Source organism: Mollisia scopiformis, assembly GCF_001500285.1.
Source record: "Mollisia scopiformis unplaced genomic scaffold LY89scaffold_18, whole genome shotgun sequence".
NCBI classification, from domain to species: domain Eukaryota; kingdom Fungi; phylum Ascomycota; class Leotiomycetes; order Helotiales; family Mollisiaceae; genus Mollisia; species Mollisia scopiformis.
Genome location: NW_017263598.1, coordinates 131,008 through 146,062, shown reverse-complemented (window position 1 = coordinate 146,062; position 15,055 = coordinate 131,008). Strand labels below are relative to the sequence as shown.

Genomic DNA, 15,055 nt, shown 5'->3' with positions numbered 1-15,055 from the left:
GTCCCTTGCGTTAATTAACGGCCGAGTGGATGACTTTATGGACACACTGGTGTTACATCAGGATGACAATGGAACAAATGCTTTGATATGCCACTTTCAGGCAATTGGAGAATCGTCTATTGTGTTCATCCCCCAGTGCATGTTGTATTTGATTGTCTCGCTTGACTGAGATGCAACCCACACGACCTTTCTGGGAGGTTAAGCTTTCGAAGATCCTTCACTCAGTCGGCCATCCTCTTACATCTAGCTGATCTGGTTTGCTCTTCACTGTTGTGTTACTACTCATTCTCTACGGAGATATTCCATTCAAGTCCAAATGCTATCCATCAATCTTCACCCCTTCCCTGCTTACTTTCCTCAAGCGAGGATATCACTGTACAACAACTTCCGCAGCATGAATGTCACAAGTGATCCACTCCACGCGGCCCCACTATCTCTGAGATTCCAAACATCGCCTTAGAGCTATGAGACGGAGGCTTAACTTAATAATGAGCCCGTGACCACTGATACTCACGAGATCCATTTCGCAAAGCTTGAAGACGCCAGATGATTTTTCTCTCGTATTCTAACGCACGACTGCCCTACCTACTGGTGCTGCATGGCCTGGATAAAACGTTCCCAGCTCGTCCCAAAACTACAGTAGTAATTCGACGATAAAGTTGTAACAAACAGATACTTCCCACGATGCCGCAACTCATGTACCACACTTTCAAGCTCTCTTTCCGGAACCGAATGCACCATATATACACAACTACTCCTATCGTAACGCAGCAGCTTCGTGAGCCTTTCCTGCAGCAAGGTCGATTTATACCTCGCAAAACCTTCTTCCACAACAGTCGTGATATCCGGCCCTGGATCCGCAAACTCAGGATCAGGAACAGTCCCGGGATTATGAATAACCTATCCATCCCATCACGTCAACAAAAAACCCACCAAAAGACAAAAAAGAAAGCATCTCTCTCACCAATCGCTCTCCCTTCAACCCCGTCGAGGATTTAACATACTCCCCCACAGCATCCAAATAGTCCCCCTTCCCCACCTCCCACAAATTGGGCGTCTCATCCAGAAAGATCCCTCCTATCCCGAGCCCCTCCCTTTTCACCCATCCAGCGTACTTCTCCACGTCCCGGAAAACATCACTGAGGCTCCTCTTGTAGTAATCAACGCGAACGTACCCCACAGTCGTGACGTTGGCGCGCGCGTTGAGTTTTGGGATTTCCTCTGAATAGCGCTCGTCTGGTAAGGGACAGGCGCCGGGGCCGTTGTGCGGGTTGAGGATTATTATGAAGTGGAGGGTGGGGTTGGAGGATATTCTGTGGAGGGAGGTTAGCGGATTTTGGGGGTTGGGGGAAGGATGAGAGGCGTACGCGGTGTGGAGACGGTCCCAGGCTCCGGGGAGGGGGTAGATGTATAGGGGGAGAATGACTGTGGAGTTGGGAGGCATCTCTGATTCGACTGGGGAGTTTGAATTGTGGATATTTCTTAGCGTAGAAGTTGGGATTTTAGATGCCAGGTACTATTAATCCGATTTCTTCATTATCCTTAATTTTTGTTAACGAGTTGGGCGTACGCAACGCTTGTTGAGATCACAAGGTGAGACAGGTCGGTCACAAGAAGTGTTGTTGGCAGACACATTCCCTGTAATATCAGGCCCTGTAAGGAAGTCGGAGTGGCAATTTCAGGTACCGAATGGAGACCTGAGACCCTGGATGACCCCAAATCTGCCCCTGAAGCTAAGCGAGGTCACTGAAAAATGGCCGAGCTTTCCGTCATGTTCATCTACCTAGGTAGTCTCGGAATATTTAACTGCGATATATCGCTCTGTGCATAATTTTCAGCAATTGCTATTATCTTCATACTAGGCTCTATGATTCAAACCTGGTCTTGATCTTAACTTTGATCTTCTAGCGCAGTCCCGATGGTCTCCCAAATGTAGAAGAGCATCTCCGTGAAACCACTTCCCATCTATGGCGGGGCTTTCGTACAATTTTGGCCAAAACCTAATTATTTAAGAATTTGCACCTTTGCATTTGCTGCTTTAGGGTATTGAGGTTTTGCAACTTTGCAGCATTGTGGCATAAAATGGGAGCTTAGCCCGATTCGATAACATAATTAAAATAACTCGAATAACTTCAATATTTTGATATTTTTGTAAGAATTTTTTTTTTTTTTTAAAAAGGAAGAACAAGTTTTTGTCAAAGCTAGGATAGGCTTGAGAGCTTTGGAGGGTCAGGTTTAGAGAAGCCATAAAAGTCATAGTAGTTAGGGCTAGGGTTAGGGAGGCTAATGAGAGGGAGAGTAGGGAGAGTAGGGAGAGTAGGGAGAGTAGGGAGAGTAGGGAGAGTAGGGAGAGGGAGAGTAGAGAGAGAGAGAGTAGGGAGAGGGAGAGTAGGGAGAGAGACAGGGAGGCTGGGAATGAGGATGCTGTCAGGACCGAGGGAGCCTGAGAGCTAAGAACTGAGCTACATTGAGGGCTGGGACTTAGGATTGTACATCACTACTCAGATGGCAATAGCAAAATGAAACCCTGCTCTCTGATTAGTCTAGAGCTTATAATTTTTCTCTAATATGCAATGCTACAAAGTTACAAAACCTTAATACCTTAAAGCCGCAAATGCAAAGGTGCAAAGCTTTAAATAATTAGGTTTTGGCCAAAATTGTACAAGAGCCCCTCCATACCATCATGTTTGCTGCTCTTTTACCACCTCAAGCTTAAAGGTTTTTTCCACTTGCCAGGTTGGTCTGTTGACACAGGATGGTTCTTCTTCACTAGTCCTCATATTGCTTGCAAATCACAGCGAAGGCAACAGGATCTGCTTTTGATGGAACGAGTATATATCAGGAGCTCGCCCTTGCCTTGCAGGTTTGGCGCGTTCAGCGCACTCAGCGCATGCACAATTCGCGCGATTTGCGAGAATCATATTCCACACGGTTACACAATTTCTTATGGCAATGCATCAGCATTACCTCAGTAAGTATACAAAACTGCCAAGAACAGGACAGTGCTTAGTATTACTGATCGGGATACGGCAAGGAGACTGACTAAAAATTCTAGCCATTACTGCGTCAAGCGGTCGCTCACTCATATCGACTCATCGATGCTCATCCACAGCTGGAAAACGGTTGGTTCTTGTTTCCATATCACGTGAAGTGGCTTATGTAGGCCATAGTCTCGTGTGAAGACTTCGACTATCTTGGTCGATATTTAAGAGAATCAGATTTCTTGAGAAACCGTTTATATTCCTATCTAGAAAGCGATCTTGATGAAGTCTTTTTCTTAGGAGGAACGTGACTAATCAGAAAAGAGCCGAGGCTTCACGTAAAGCAGCAACTTCACGACCCCACCAAAGGAAATCTTGCACTCCCTCAAGTAACACCACACGTTACTATGGCTGCATTATCCTTCGATCACAACATCTTCATTGAAGGTCCATCTTTTCACGTCGATCTGGCCCCGCTCGACGGCCGCCATCTCGAACACTACAGCTGCCGCCTCCTCATTTTCCGCTGCACTGACTCTGCGCAGCGAGATGCACAGCTCGCCGCATTCAAAGTTGGTCTCCAAGCTCTTGTCTCGCAATGCCCGATTTTAGGTGGCAAGGTCGTACCTCTACCCCCGGATCAAGCCAGCCATGGCAAAGAAGATTGGCGTACGATCGTTCCCGATAAAGGCATTGAGCTTCTTGTTAGAGATCTAAGAGGGAAAATACGTTCTTTTGAGGAGCTCGAGGCTGGCAACTTCTCAACTCTTCATCTCCCCGAAGAGTTGCTCATGCCCATTCCTCAAAGTCCCGAGAGCCCATCGGCTGCTTGCAAGGCTCAGTATACTGCCATTGAAGGTGGTACGATCATCTCCTTCACGATCTCGCATCATCTGGCTGATGGGTCTGGGACGGATGAGTTGATGAGGATCTTGAGTGAGGAGACTCGACTTGCACCAAATTCCAACACAACGAATCAGCCTCGCGGTCAGAGGAAGTTGGGTCTGGATCGAAGTCTTCTCAGAGATACCACGAGCTACAAGCCCTTCAACATAGAAGAGCATCCCGCCTTCAGGATAGAATCGTCTACTCCAGCAACTACAGAGACTGAAGTAGACCGAGCCACTCGTTCTTTTGAGGCTTCGTCTCCAGAAACCCCAATAATTTTGCGCATCCCTCCAGCAGGGCTGGCTCTGCTGAAAGCAGACGCTACTCGGCCAGAAGCTCCACCGATATCAACACACGATGCACTCAGTGCCCTTATATGGCGTACTGTCATGCTGATCCGCAGTCGAAGATCAGCACGAGATACCCCATTATCCACAGCATCGAAAATATTCATGCCATCTGATTGCCGCCGTCATCTCAACTTGCCAACTTCGTATATCGGCAATGCTGTCTACCAATTGACCGCGGATTTGGACCTCGAAAAGCTTCTCTCGCCGTCTGGCCTTCAATATGCTGCCAGCTCCCTGCGTCGTGCTATTACAGCTGTCAACCCAGAGATCGTGGCGAGCTACATGACAAAGCTGAAGGAAACCTGGATAGGGTGGGGTTTCATGGTTGGCACCTCTACCATTGCAGTGGCAATGGGAACGGATTGGACAAGCAGCTCGCTGTATAGTGATGACTGGGGAGAGGCATTCGGCAAGGTGGTCAGGTTCAGGTATCCAGGAACCATTGGTGAGGCATTCAACTGCGTCTATCCTAAATTACCTGATGGATCAGCCGAGGTCATGGTGGGAGTCATGCCCGAAGAGGTGGATGCTTTGAAAGGCCCCGAGGGCTTTGGGAAGTATTTGGAGGCTCGGTAAACTGTAAGTAGAGTTGTGGAGAAGATGTTGTAGAAGGCGGTACCATGACAAGCCGAATTGAAATAGGTACAGAGTGTTAACCGCTGCCGCTTTATAAAACTACTGTTTGTCCTCTTTCTCCAATCGTTCAAGCGATCGTATGTCTCCCTCCTGCCATACCTCAATGATCCTAGCTTTTTCCTTCCAACCAAGTCTGAGCATCATCTCCAACCCATCTATCACGAGATCAATCGAGCTCCCTTCATCATACTGCTGCGGCGGACAGGCTGCCGCAACAAGTGGCATCGGTGGAAACTTTCCAACCTGGATAAACAATCCATGATTTTCAAACAATGTCCAGTCCCCGGGACCCCACTTTCCACACCACTCTTTAGCTTTCTGATCGATCGTTTTCTTGCGGTCCATGAAAGGTACCGATTCGAGTTCGGGTATCGCTGGCCAGTTCTTGACGTAGGCAACTGCTGCGACAATCTTCTCTATCACCACCATGCCGAGCACGGAGCTCGTCATGACACCAATACCTAGACCAACAAGTTCAGAATCAGAAGGTTCTGGTATCATGCATGCAGTGGAAAGAAGTAGACAGCTTTGAGACTCACGAAAGCAGAGAAACAACACAAAGGCAAGGAGCTTGCTTTCACAAAGTGAGAGGGCTTACCACAGTCTTTTGGGTACGCCTTCTTTTCAACCTTATCATCATCCCCGTGTGGCAGTTCAGCAAATCCACCGACAAAGGAGAGATACCCAGGATCATTGCTCCCAGAATGACCAAACTGACCCTCTCCTTTCTTCGCTCTCCATCCTATACCAAACCTCTCCACTTCCGTCAGCATTTCTTGTGCCCACTTACGCTCAAGAAAGCCACCAGAATCCAGAGATTTCTGCATAGCTCGTATGGCTTTCAGGAGATCCGTGGGCGTAGTCCACAATCCAGCCGCTGCGCGTTCTGGGAAGTTATGATGATCTGGATTCGATCTGATTATGCCGTTCATGTGGGCAGGAGCATAATTCTTCTCGCTCTCAGGGAGGAATTTGAATATGCTTCGAGTCATCTCCAAAGGACGGAGGACAAGCTCATCCATGAGTTCGTAGAATGGCTTGCCGAGACGGACCTCAAGAATCAGCTGAACCACTGTGAGACCACCACCGGAGTAATGGGATCCTTGACCAGGGACAAATGCCATTGTTATAGGTTCGTTGTTACTTGGTCCATCGCCTCGCAGGATTTGCTCAACGGTTGGGACATCTATAGTTGCGTAGCCTGGGACTCCGTGACATGAAAGACCTGATGTATGAGAAAGTAGTTGCCGGAGAGTGATTTGCGACGCCAACGGTAGAGTTTTGGGGGTTGAGAACCACAATATCTGATCTTGACTAAGATACTCGGAAATCGGGCTGTCGAGATCAAGTTTGCCCTCCTGGCAGAGCTTCACGACAGCCATGGCTGTGATTGGCTTTGATATGCTAGCTGCCTGAAAGATGGTGTCATTATTCAACGTAGAATCGCTCGACGAAGAACTTGGCGGTCCAATGATTTTTGCTGTGATACGTCCTTCCTCGAGAACCGCAAGAGAGACAAACGGGGTACCGAGATCAACGAGGATGTCATGGATAGACTTCTCAGCTACCTGCGCCTGAATGAGATCTTCGATTATGGTTTGCGATCGACTTGACTCGGAATGATGTCCGACATCTAAGATCCCAGTCTGGTGGAAGCTTCCCTCAGATGGTGCTTCTTCATTGCGGACCTGTAAGTTCGGAGCAGTCATTTCGCCGAGATGCTGAGAATGAGTTGTAGATGGAGCTGAGCTTCATGGGCCATGATCCCGCTCGGTTCGGCTAGCTGCAGCTCCTAAGGGTGGAAGCTGCATGACAGGACATATCTCCGCTGGAACTCATGTCGACTTGTCTCTCTGCGACCTGGCTCTAGAACCTGCGAATTGTCTGTTTGCTCAAGGGCAAGCCTAAAGAGCAACATTTGGTCATACCTGGGTGATTGTAGAATCATTACCCCACGTGACTCCAATCTCACATGTGCTACATACCTAATCCCTTTGGTCATTGGTTGAGTGATGCAGTATGATGAGGACCTGGAAGGTGCAACTACAGTATCAAAAAGCTGTTTGGTGGAATGGAGAATGATCAGTCTCGTCCCGGAGATGAAGAAACCATGGACTGGGAAGAAGACATCGGATCCGATAATGGGGTATTTGCTGTATTCACTCTGAAGAACTCGTTATTGAACTGTTAGACACAGGCAATTCCTTTGGGAATAATAAGTCTCTAAGAGGTGATATATAGATGGCCTGCATTTTTCTTTTTTTACTCCGGTGCATAATGTTCGCCTAGCAAGAGCCAATGTTTTCTACTACTTTGAGACTCATTTCGGTTCTCTCTACAATGAATTAATCTTGCAAAGTGGTCCCTGATCTGTTTAGCACACAAATATCAAGCACATGTGCAAGCATCTCATCGGATAAATTGAGACGCAATAAGGAGGGGTCACTCACATTTTGCGTAGGTACTTTTCGCGGAAACGGTGTTGATACCTCCCAGCCCTCGCTTCCCACCGCTGTTTTTGCCCAGAAGAGGCCCCACGGATCCCACTTGTTCTTGATGGAAAGTAAACGCGGATAATTAGTCCCGTAAAAAGCTGACTGCCAGTCCAACTCCGCAGGGTCAGCCTCGCCCATATAAGATCCCGCACCTGGGCTTACGTCTTTCCACAGTTTGAAATAGCTAGCCAAGCGCTTATACCTCTGTGCCTGAAGCTTAACGGGACCAATTGCATATCCGTCATCCCATAATTGTGCGTGCATTGCAGTCTCACGATAAGCAGGAAGCACTGCATCATCTGGGTAGCCGGCTACTGCTAGAGTGGGGCAGTGATTTGCACTGTGGAGTGTATAGCCGCCCTCTACCACAGCGGTATAGATCGCGTTAAATGTTGCATTGAGGAGAGTTGGGTCTTCCAAATTCTTTCGTGGAAAGAGACGGCTAGCGAGGCGCAAGTTCATAGCTCCTGCACCGCGAGATGGGTATGCGATTGGTGCTGAATTAACCAAGGATGGCTCTGCTGAGAACATTGATCGCTTTGACACAACGTTTGGGTCCGTGATGTTTATGCCTTCTTCTTGGAAGGCTTGATAGAGAGGCTGAGCGAAGGCATCCGCTTGAGGGACTGTCATTCCTGGCATGAGCAAGAGCACCGTGAATTCCAATAATGCGTCCCCGTAATTGTATAGGAAGTTGAATCCGACACCTCCTGCATCGCATATTTTTGGGACAAATTGAAGATATGTGCGAATGGCCGCCCAGAAGGACCCATTCGTGGTGGAAGTGATCCCTGTGAGGTTGCCGTTGGAGACCGTAATTGGATGGGAGACAACTGCGGTATTTGATATATCGTAGGCTTTCACAATCACCGAGGTGACAATTCCCCAAGTACCTAGTGTCTCAAGTAAGCCTTATGAATTTGGGAAAATTGCAAAACACTTACTCCCGCCGCCACCTCGCAGCGCCCAGAAGAGGTCCGTATTAATGTTTGGATCAGCGACTATGAAGTGTCCATCTGCAGTGACCAAATTAAGAGACAAAACTTGGTCCGCACCAAGACCCAATTTTGAAGTGTGAAAACCATGGCCTCCGCCCATGAACCAACCACCTACGCCACCAACTGTAACGCCACCTGGTATCACTAGGGTGACATTTGCCTCGAGTGCAGCTGCTGCAAGATCGGAACTCTGGAGACCAACGGCAACTCTAGCTGCTCTACTTGAAAAGTTGCTAATGGAGAATGATGGCAAGAAATCAAAATCTTTCAAATGATGTGTCCAAACACTCAAAGAACCTGCTCCTGCTGACTGGCCGCGAAGATTATGACCCGTGTTTCTGTGGCAAGTTATCAGAACTCCTTCATCAGATCGGTTCCTCAGAGCGTACTGAGATCACCTAAGGAAAGAAAAGCTCACTTGATGATAAGGCGAATCCCAGAATTTCGAGCAAAGTTCACTGCTAATTGTATCTCTGGAATCCTGTTAGCACTATATCGAATGCTGCTCTTGGTATCTTGCTTCCAAAGCAAAACTGTTGTGAGCCTGCATACTTCAAGAAAGAAGGAAAAATCGTTCATACGCTTGACAGTCGTAACATTGATGACATATGCAGGATATGCTGCCACATCGCAAGTTGGATTGGTTGTGTTCCCTCCTGGAACATTGTCGTAGGCTTGTGCTGGACATGAATCTCCATCTAGCCATTCATTCTCAATTCTAACAGGATTGTCGGTAATCAACGATCCATTAAAATATTGTGATACCACTGCCGCGCATTCCGCTGTATTGTAGGTTCCAGTATAACAGACAATAGCAGGAGGAAGTCCTTTGATCAGAGCGCCACCCAGGCTGTGATTGAAGTTCCTCCATTTCTCATAACTTGGCCATTGCTTATCCCCGGGGAAGACTTTGCAGCCATTCGATGTAGGGATGGCTGAAGGGCTCGATAAGTCACCAAAGGCTATGCTCGGGTCATTTTCAACGTCAGCATCGCTCAATGTTATGTTCTCAAAGGAGAAGTTGACTCCTTGAGCTGAGATAGAATCCCAGACGAAGGTCGATAGGAGTAGGGTAGATGGGAAGAACATCACGTCTTCTGCAAAGTTGGCAACTTGAAGTCGAGCAGGAAACTCCACTTTTCCAAGCCTCAAAATTATGATTAGAAAAGTCCTGAGGCGCTCCGAACTAAACAAAATGGATCATATCTGAATATATACATCTAGGGCCAGCACTAGAACAGATTAACTTCATTTGAAGCACCTCATTCCATATTTCCATCGCACTCGCTCCCGGATGAGTGCTGGCAACCAGGGGAACATTGATGCAATAATTCTCATCGTGCGGAATACCAGGCTTTCTGCAGCAGTATTGTGGAAATAGATGCTTACAAAGCGGTGGCAGCTACAATTTGTAAAGTTTTGAGAACATGCGCCGTCTGCAGATTTGATTCAGGCAAAATGATTGTTCTGGCATAGCTCTGGTCCCGGGTTGCATACGGACGATTGGATATCAGAGAATAAGCTTTTACAGCCTCAACGAGCACAATTACTAAGACTGTCCGAGCTGTGGAATGCTTGTCTTTGAATGAAAGGATGCGACTGAAAGATGGAGAATGCTGGTCGTTCAGAGGCTCTCGATTGGACTGTCTTGCTCGGAAGCTTGGTATTCCAATAATGATGCTGCAGGGAAATATGTTTTCGGACAACCCCGCGTTGGGTGACATTGATCTTGCGAGGTAAACACAGCCGCGTTGGTGGAGACAACGCCTGTAGCAATGAAGCGACACGGGACTTTTGCCCTGCCTTTGAACGTAATGCTCCTGTCACCAAATTTTGCTTGTTGAAAACTCAAGAGGTAGGCTTGACTAACGAACATGGGGACAAAAGTCTGTGCGTTCAGGCTGTAGAACCTCGAAATTAAAACTCTTCACATTAGGACTAAACTATCAACAACTCCACCATTATGGATCCTTTTACCACTCCACCTATGTCTCCACGTCTCCCAGGTGCAGAGATCAGAACCAAGCACAAAGAGGGCATACGCCGGCTCTTCAAATTCGCTAAAATAGGCCTGCAACAGCTCCAGGGCTACTACCACCTAGGAGACAGCACAGTTAGGAAGATCCTACTATACGATGTGCCTGAAAGAGCGCGCCCTACACGCACAGGGAGACCCAGAGAATCCCTCAATGAACAGGAGGTTAGAGATATTATTGAGTATATTTGCACCGACCATGCAACTAGAGTGCTGAATTGGATCCAAATACACGATGAATTGCAACTCTCTTGCTCTGTCAAGACCCTCAAACGCCGCTGCAAAGAAGCTGGATACTACTCTTGTATCTGCTGCCAAAAGCCCTACCTCACTAAGACCCAAGCCAATGCGCGGTGGCTGTGGGGGATAGCACACATGTTTTGGACTATTTGGGAATGGAGTCAGATACTGTACTCAGATGAGGTCACATTTCAAGTTGGAGGGAAGAAATGCAAGCAGAGGTGTATTAGGAATAAGAAGGAACGCTGTCATCCTGACTGCATTCAATTCCAAATGCATAGAGGTGGCACTATTCCTGTACACTTCTTTGGTGCTGTAGGCTACGGATACAAAAGTCCATTGATCAACATTCATGGAACTGGGAAGAGTGGGGCATTTACACAAACTGATTACCTTGCTCAAGTACTCAAGCCTTATATTCAGGATTTTTTAGCTGCTTTTGCGGCTGTTTTGGGGCCTGGGAAGACCCCTCAGTTCATGGAAGACGGCAACTCTGCTCACGGCCACAAGACTACTAGCAATATTTGTGCTACTTGGCGTACTTCTATGGGTATTACTCTATTCCCCCATCCTGCAGTTAGCCCTGATATGAATCCTATTGAGAAGTGCTGGAGGAGAATAAAACAAGCTCTCCATAGGCGCCTAAGGCAGCCAACAACTGAGGTTCAAATGGTTGTAGCAGTATTAGAAGAATGGGACAAAATTCCTCAGGAATGGATCAATGGGCTTATTGAGCAGCAGGACTTCTGGGTACACGACTTAATTAAGCGATGTGGCTGGTCTACAGCTAATTAATTAATAAAATTCATGATTCTGATGCCCTGAACGCACGGACTTTTGTCCCCATGTTCGTAAAGATCCGCTCCCCTATCATAAGTACCGAGGACTAATTAAGCGAGAACTGCTCACCAACGTGTGTACGGCTGATCAAGCGGACTTGCAAAGCACTGGACATTACAATTTCGCACTGGGGATGTTTACGACTGCTCTTTTCACCTCGACATCGTCTTGAAGATGCTTAAATCCCTATCTATATTTTGATGATTCAAGTCACGTGCTGATCCCACTTAAGCGGGGTAGCAGACTTGTCTCTAACGGCATTTGACTTCTCGACATCAAACATCAGCATCTATACATACATTACAACCCTTGAAGCTACACAACATAAAACACTTGAGATGGCATCACAACTTGCATCGTCGCCACACTCATCCTCACCACCTCAACGCGAAACATTCCACCCTTTCGCGCATCTTCCAGCCGAGCTAAGGCTGAAGATCTGGCATCAGGTTCTTCATATCACTCGACCCACACCAATCACGATTACTTTCGCTCCGCGTCGCTCAGCCGTTTCCTCCATCGAGGCTCCGCCTGGGGGAGACAAGCCACAGATGTGGGAGGCAGATGACACGATACTCCATCGCGGAAAGCCCATTCCGGTTATTCTTCATGTGTCTCACGAGAGCCGGACAGTGGGATTAGAGAGATACGTGATGGGATTTGATGTCAGCGAGGAGTTGCGGGCGTTACCTTTTAATCATTGTTGGAAAAGAGTGGAGTGATTTCGGCCAATCAGACCAGGGGTAACGAGGGTCTAAGGGTGGCTCCTAAGGACAGAGAGATTAGTGTAATGCATTCCGCTTCGTATATACCAACATTTGACTCAAGTATATTTTTATGGCTCAAGTCTCGCCCCGTCCAGTCCTCCGTTTCGGGTTTCGATACAAGATCATCGCAAGTGATAAAGGCAGACACATGACAAGTGAACTCAACTCGACCTTCGGTAATCTACCAAAAAGCTCACTTGAAAGGCAAACACACAGACCATTCTGGCGTGCCAAAGTAATCTCTTCTGAGGTATAGATTGACTGTAGCTTCAATTTGTTGAGTAAGACAAAACCCATAAGCAATTTCCAGGTGATTTTGGGTTGGTGATGGTGACAACAGATTGCAAACTAATAACGGACGAAACCTTGTCCAAACCGCATAAACTTTGATGCTCTTACCTTGTAACAAGCTGGTCAGCCTTGTAATCAACAATTCCGATGTAACAACTTAAGATCAAGTCCTCTGCAAATGAACCACGAAACCTCTAAGGAAAGTATGAATCCTCTTGCCAGAGATTGCTAAAATCGCAGAAACGTCAACGTGCAACGAAGTTGTATTCAAGATATCACGGCGAAACATTGACTATTCACGTCTACCAGTGCTGTTATGTCCATTTCAAAGCTTTGTTGCTAACCTCAGTGTCAAAGCCTCCTCAGGAAAAGTGACAGCAGGGGCGAATTCGACAGTAAAGGATACTGCTGGCCTTGGCTCATTTGTCATGCCAAGGACACGAATACCGTCCAGGCAGACTTCTCCAGAAGGCTCGGAGGAAGTACCAGTCTTATCGCATAGACCTAGCGCCATGGGTTGTATTGGAAGGCTTTTTATACTCTCAGAGAAAGAAAGAAAACGAATTTCTGAAATGAGAGTCACATTCCTGCAATCAAACCACTGGCAAGTGAATCTTGAATCTGTGCTTGATAAGCATAGGGCTGAGTAAAAAACCCACTCTTCAAAGTAACCATATAAAAACGCGATCTGGTCCTTTTCTTTGTATTCAAACAACTGTTCATCCGTACATGGGAGCACAATTTGAGATCATCCGTGAGAAACGAAGTGGAGCCTGCGAGACTTTCAAAGGCAACTATGATCTACGAAATATGAATTCAAAATTTCCATAGTTTACCAAGTTTTGGCACATATGTGGATCACATTATTCATTATGATTTGAGACCGCTTTTTTTAAGTAAATAATTGACAACAAACATTACAATGATAACAAATTAGACTGAAACTTGTACACTTCCTCCCGCTTCTAAAATTAATTTGAATCAAAACATGTTTTGCAACCGGTGTGACGTACCTAGGTAAGCTTAATTCCCCCTGGTCTCGTCATTCGTCTTTTCTGCAATGTCCTTCAAAGCTCCTTTCAATATTGTTATTTCGAGAAAGCTTCCGGCTTTCTTATATACTTCGAAAACTTACTGTGAATTTGTAAGTCCACTTACTCGGGTGTGGAAATAGTGGCCGCGTATGGTAATGAAGTGAATGTTCATAACACAAGTAAGGCTACGCCTTAGGTGAACATAGCGAACGCTGTCTAGCGCATGGTAAACTCGAAAATCTAGCGACCCACGCGTGGAAACATAGTGAAGTCACAAATTCGAAAGTCTAGCATTTCGAAAGCGTAGCAGCCTTGTTGTGGAAATACAGTGAATTTGTAAACTCTAAAATTTAATAGCCTTTGTGTGGAAGCGCAGTGAATTCTCATGACGCAATTGATATATCCTGCTTTCCAAGTGAACAAAGCAAACGTTATCTAGCTCGTAGCTGAGGCGAACTATAAATATAAGCTATTTATTCGAATAGTCTAACTCAGAATTAATAAAACTAAACTTAACTTGGCATTATCGTGCAAAGGTACGTGTGTATTGTTTCTTGAGCTCGTGGCCGGGCTCTGTTTGTTCTAACATAGTGTAATCTTTCCCATTGGACGCTGAAGCTTTTAGCTTATAGAACATTCTATAGAGAAAACAAAAAGTTGACAACGGTCGTCTAGATCACAAAAGGAGTGTTCAAATTTCAGCACATTTAGATCAAACCTTGTTTTGAACAGGTGTGCAGGTGTAGATAGATCTATCAAAGAGCTCTTAATGAGTAGAAAGTACTAAACTATAAATATAATCTTATAGTACGAGATGTGCAGATAGCAGAGACTTACTTGTTCTTAGAATAGTGATTGTCCGGGCGCAACTGACTTCTGAATCCAATAATCTTGGACTTTGGTAACACTTTCTTTCGACTCTTGTGCTTGTTCTCCTAATGAGCAGCAGTAGTGAGTGTTTATGAAAAAATTTTAACAGTTCTCCAACACGTGTGAATTAAAGATGTGGCTACAAAAGTCACATATGTCTTTGTGGAGAGAGAATGATGAATCGCGTCTTTCGACTGGAACTAGCCGCTGCGTTTTTGTCGAGAGAAACAGTGAATTGGTCTTTCGATTAGAATTTAGCTGCTAAGAGTTCATTCCGCTAGAAACTTGTTCTGTTCAGACTTAGTTTCGCGTCTATAAATAACGCTTCCATCAAAGAGGACAAGACTCCACAAGAAGAACGCGAACAACGATTGCAACAGCAAGAGGAAATAACTTCAGGAGAACAGCTGTTGGAGCCGGTTGACTTACCTTCCTTTGATGCATAAGTAGGATCTATGCCTGGTCATGATCCTAGAGTTATCCTTGTTTGTTGTCGACCAACCATAACATTACGTATCAGTGCTTTTCTGATGAACGGCAACAATAGTTGATCTAACAACGGAATAAGTAACACTGTCTGGAAACATGGCATACTATAAGGGAAAACGAATGACAACTGAAATCAGAACG

General features: G+C 46.2%; 5 protein-coding genes across 5 annotated transcripts; 2 read left to right on the top strand and 3 right to left on the bottom strand.

The window, feature by feature from the left end:
* Nucleotides 1-585: 585 nt before the first annotated feature.
* On the bottom strand, nucleotides 586-1,471 carry LY89DRAFT_590575 (cell surface spherulin 4-like protein; the record flags this gene model as incomplete). The annotated part of the gene is made up of 3 exons (XM_018209602.1): nucleotides 586-900; nucleotides 965-1,313; nucleotides 1,368-1,471. Coding segments are annotated over 3 exons (768 nt in total), but the record flags the coding sequence as incomplete, so codon positions are not given.
* A 1,898-nt stretch (nucleotides 1,472-3,369) lies between these two features.
* Nucleotides 3,370-4,969, top strand: LY89DRAFT_687083 (uncharacterized protein). Its single transcript, XM_018215421.1, has one exon. The coding sequence runs from the start codon at nucleotides 3,389-3,391 to the stop codon at nucleotides 4,793-4,795; it is 1,407 nt and encodes a 468-aa protein (XP_018068044.1). The 5' UTR covers nucleotides 3,370-3,388; the 3' UTR covers nucleotides 4,796-4,969.
* On the bottom strand, nucleotides 4,895-6,564 carry LY89DRAFT_590390 (beta-lactamase/transpeptidase-like protein; the record flags this gene model as incomplete). The annotated part of the gene is made up of 2 exons (XM_018209589.1): nucleotides 4,895-5,316; nucleotides 5,454-6,564. The coding sequence occupies 2 exons, from the start codon at nucleotides 6,562-6,564 to the stop codon at nucleotides 4,895-4,897; spliced, it is 1,533 nt and encodes a 510-aa protein (XP_018068043.1).
* A 611-nt stretch (nucleotides 6,565-7,175) lies between these two features.
* LY89DRAFT_698869 (FAD-binding domain-containing protein) lies at nucleotides 7,176-9,437 on the bottom strand (the record flags this gene model as incomplete). Its single annotated transcript, XM_018217013.1, has 5 exons — nucleotides 7,176-7,190; nucleotides 7,306-8,243; nucleotides 8,295-8,686; nucleotides 8,767-8,821; nucleotides 8,930-9,437. 5 exons carry the CDS (start codon nucleotides 9,435-9,437, stop codon nucleotides 7,176-7,178), a joined length of 1,908 nt encoding a protein of 635 aa, XP_018068042.1.
* A 2,304-nt stretch (nucleotides 9,438-11,741) lies between these two features.
* LY89DRAFT_145554 (uncharacterized protein) lies at nucleotides 11,742-12,307 on the top strand. The gene has a single exon (XM_018205348.1). The coding sequence runs from the start codon at nucleotides 11,802-11,804 to the stop codon at nucleotides 12,183-12,185; it is 384 nt and encodes a 127-aa protein (XP_018068041.1). The 5' UTR covers nucleotides 11,742-11,801; the 3' UTR covers nucleotides 12,186-12,307.
* Nucleotides 12,308-15,055: the final 2,748 nt, after the last annotated feature.

What these genes read in the sequence shown, in the direction of transcription:
- LY89DRAFT_687083 (XM_018215421.1), top strand. Translation starts at nt 3,389, where the DNA reads ATGGCTGCATTATCCTTCGATCACAACATCTTCATTGAAGGTCCATCT.
- LY89DRAFT_145554 (XM_018205348.1), top strand. Translation starts at nt 11,802, where the DNA reads ATGGCATCACAACTTGCATCGTCGCCACACTCATCCTCACCACCTCAA.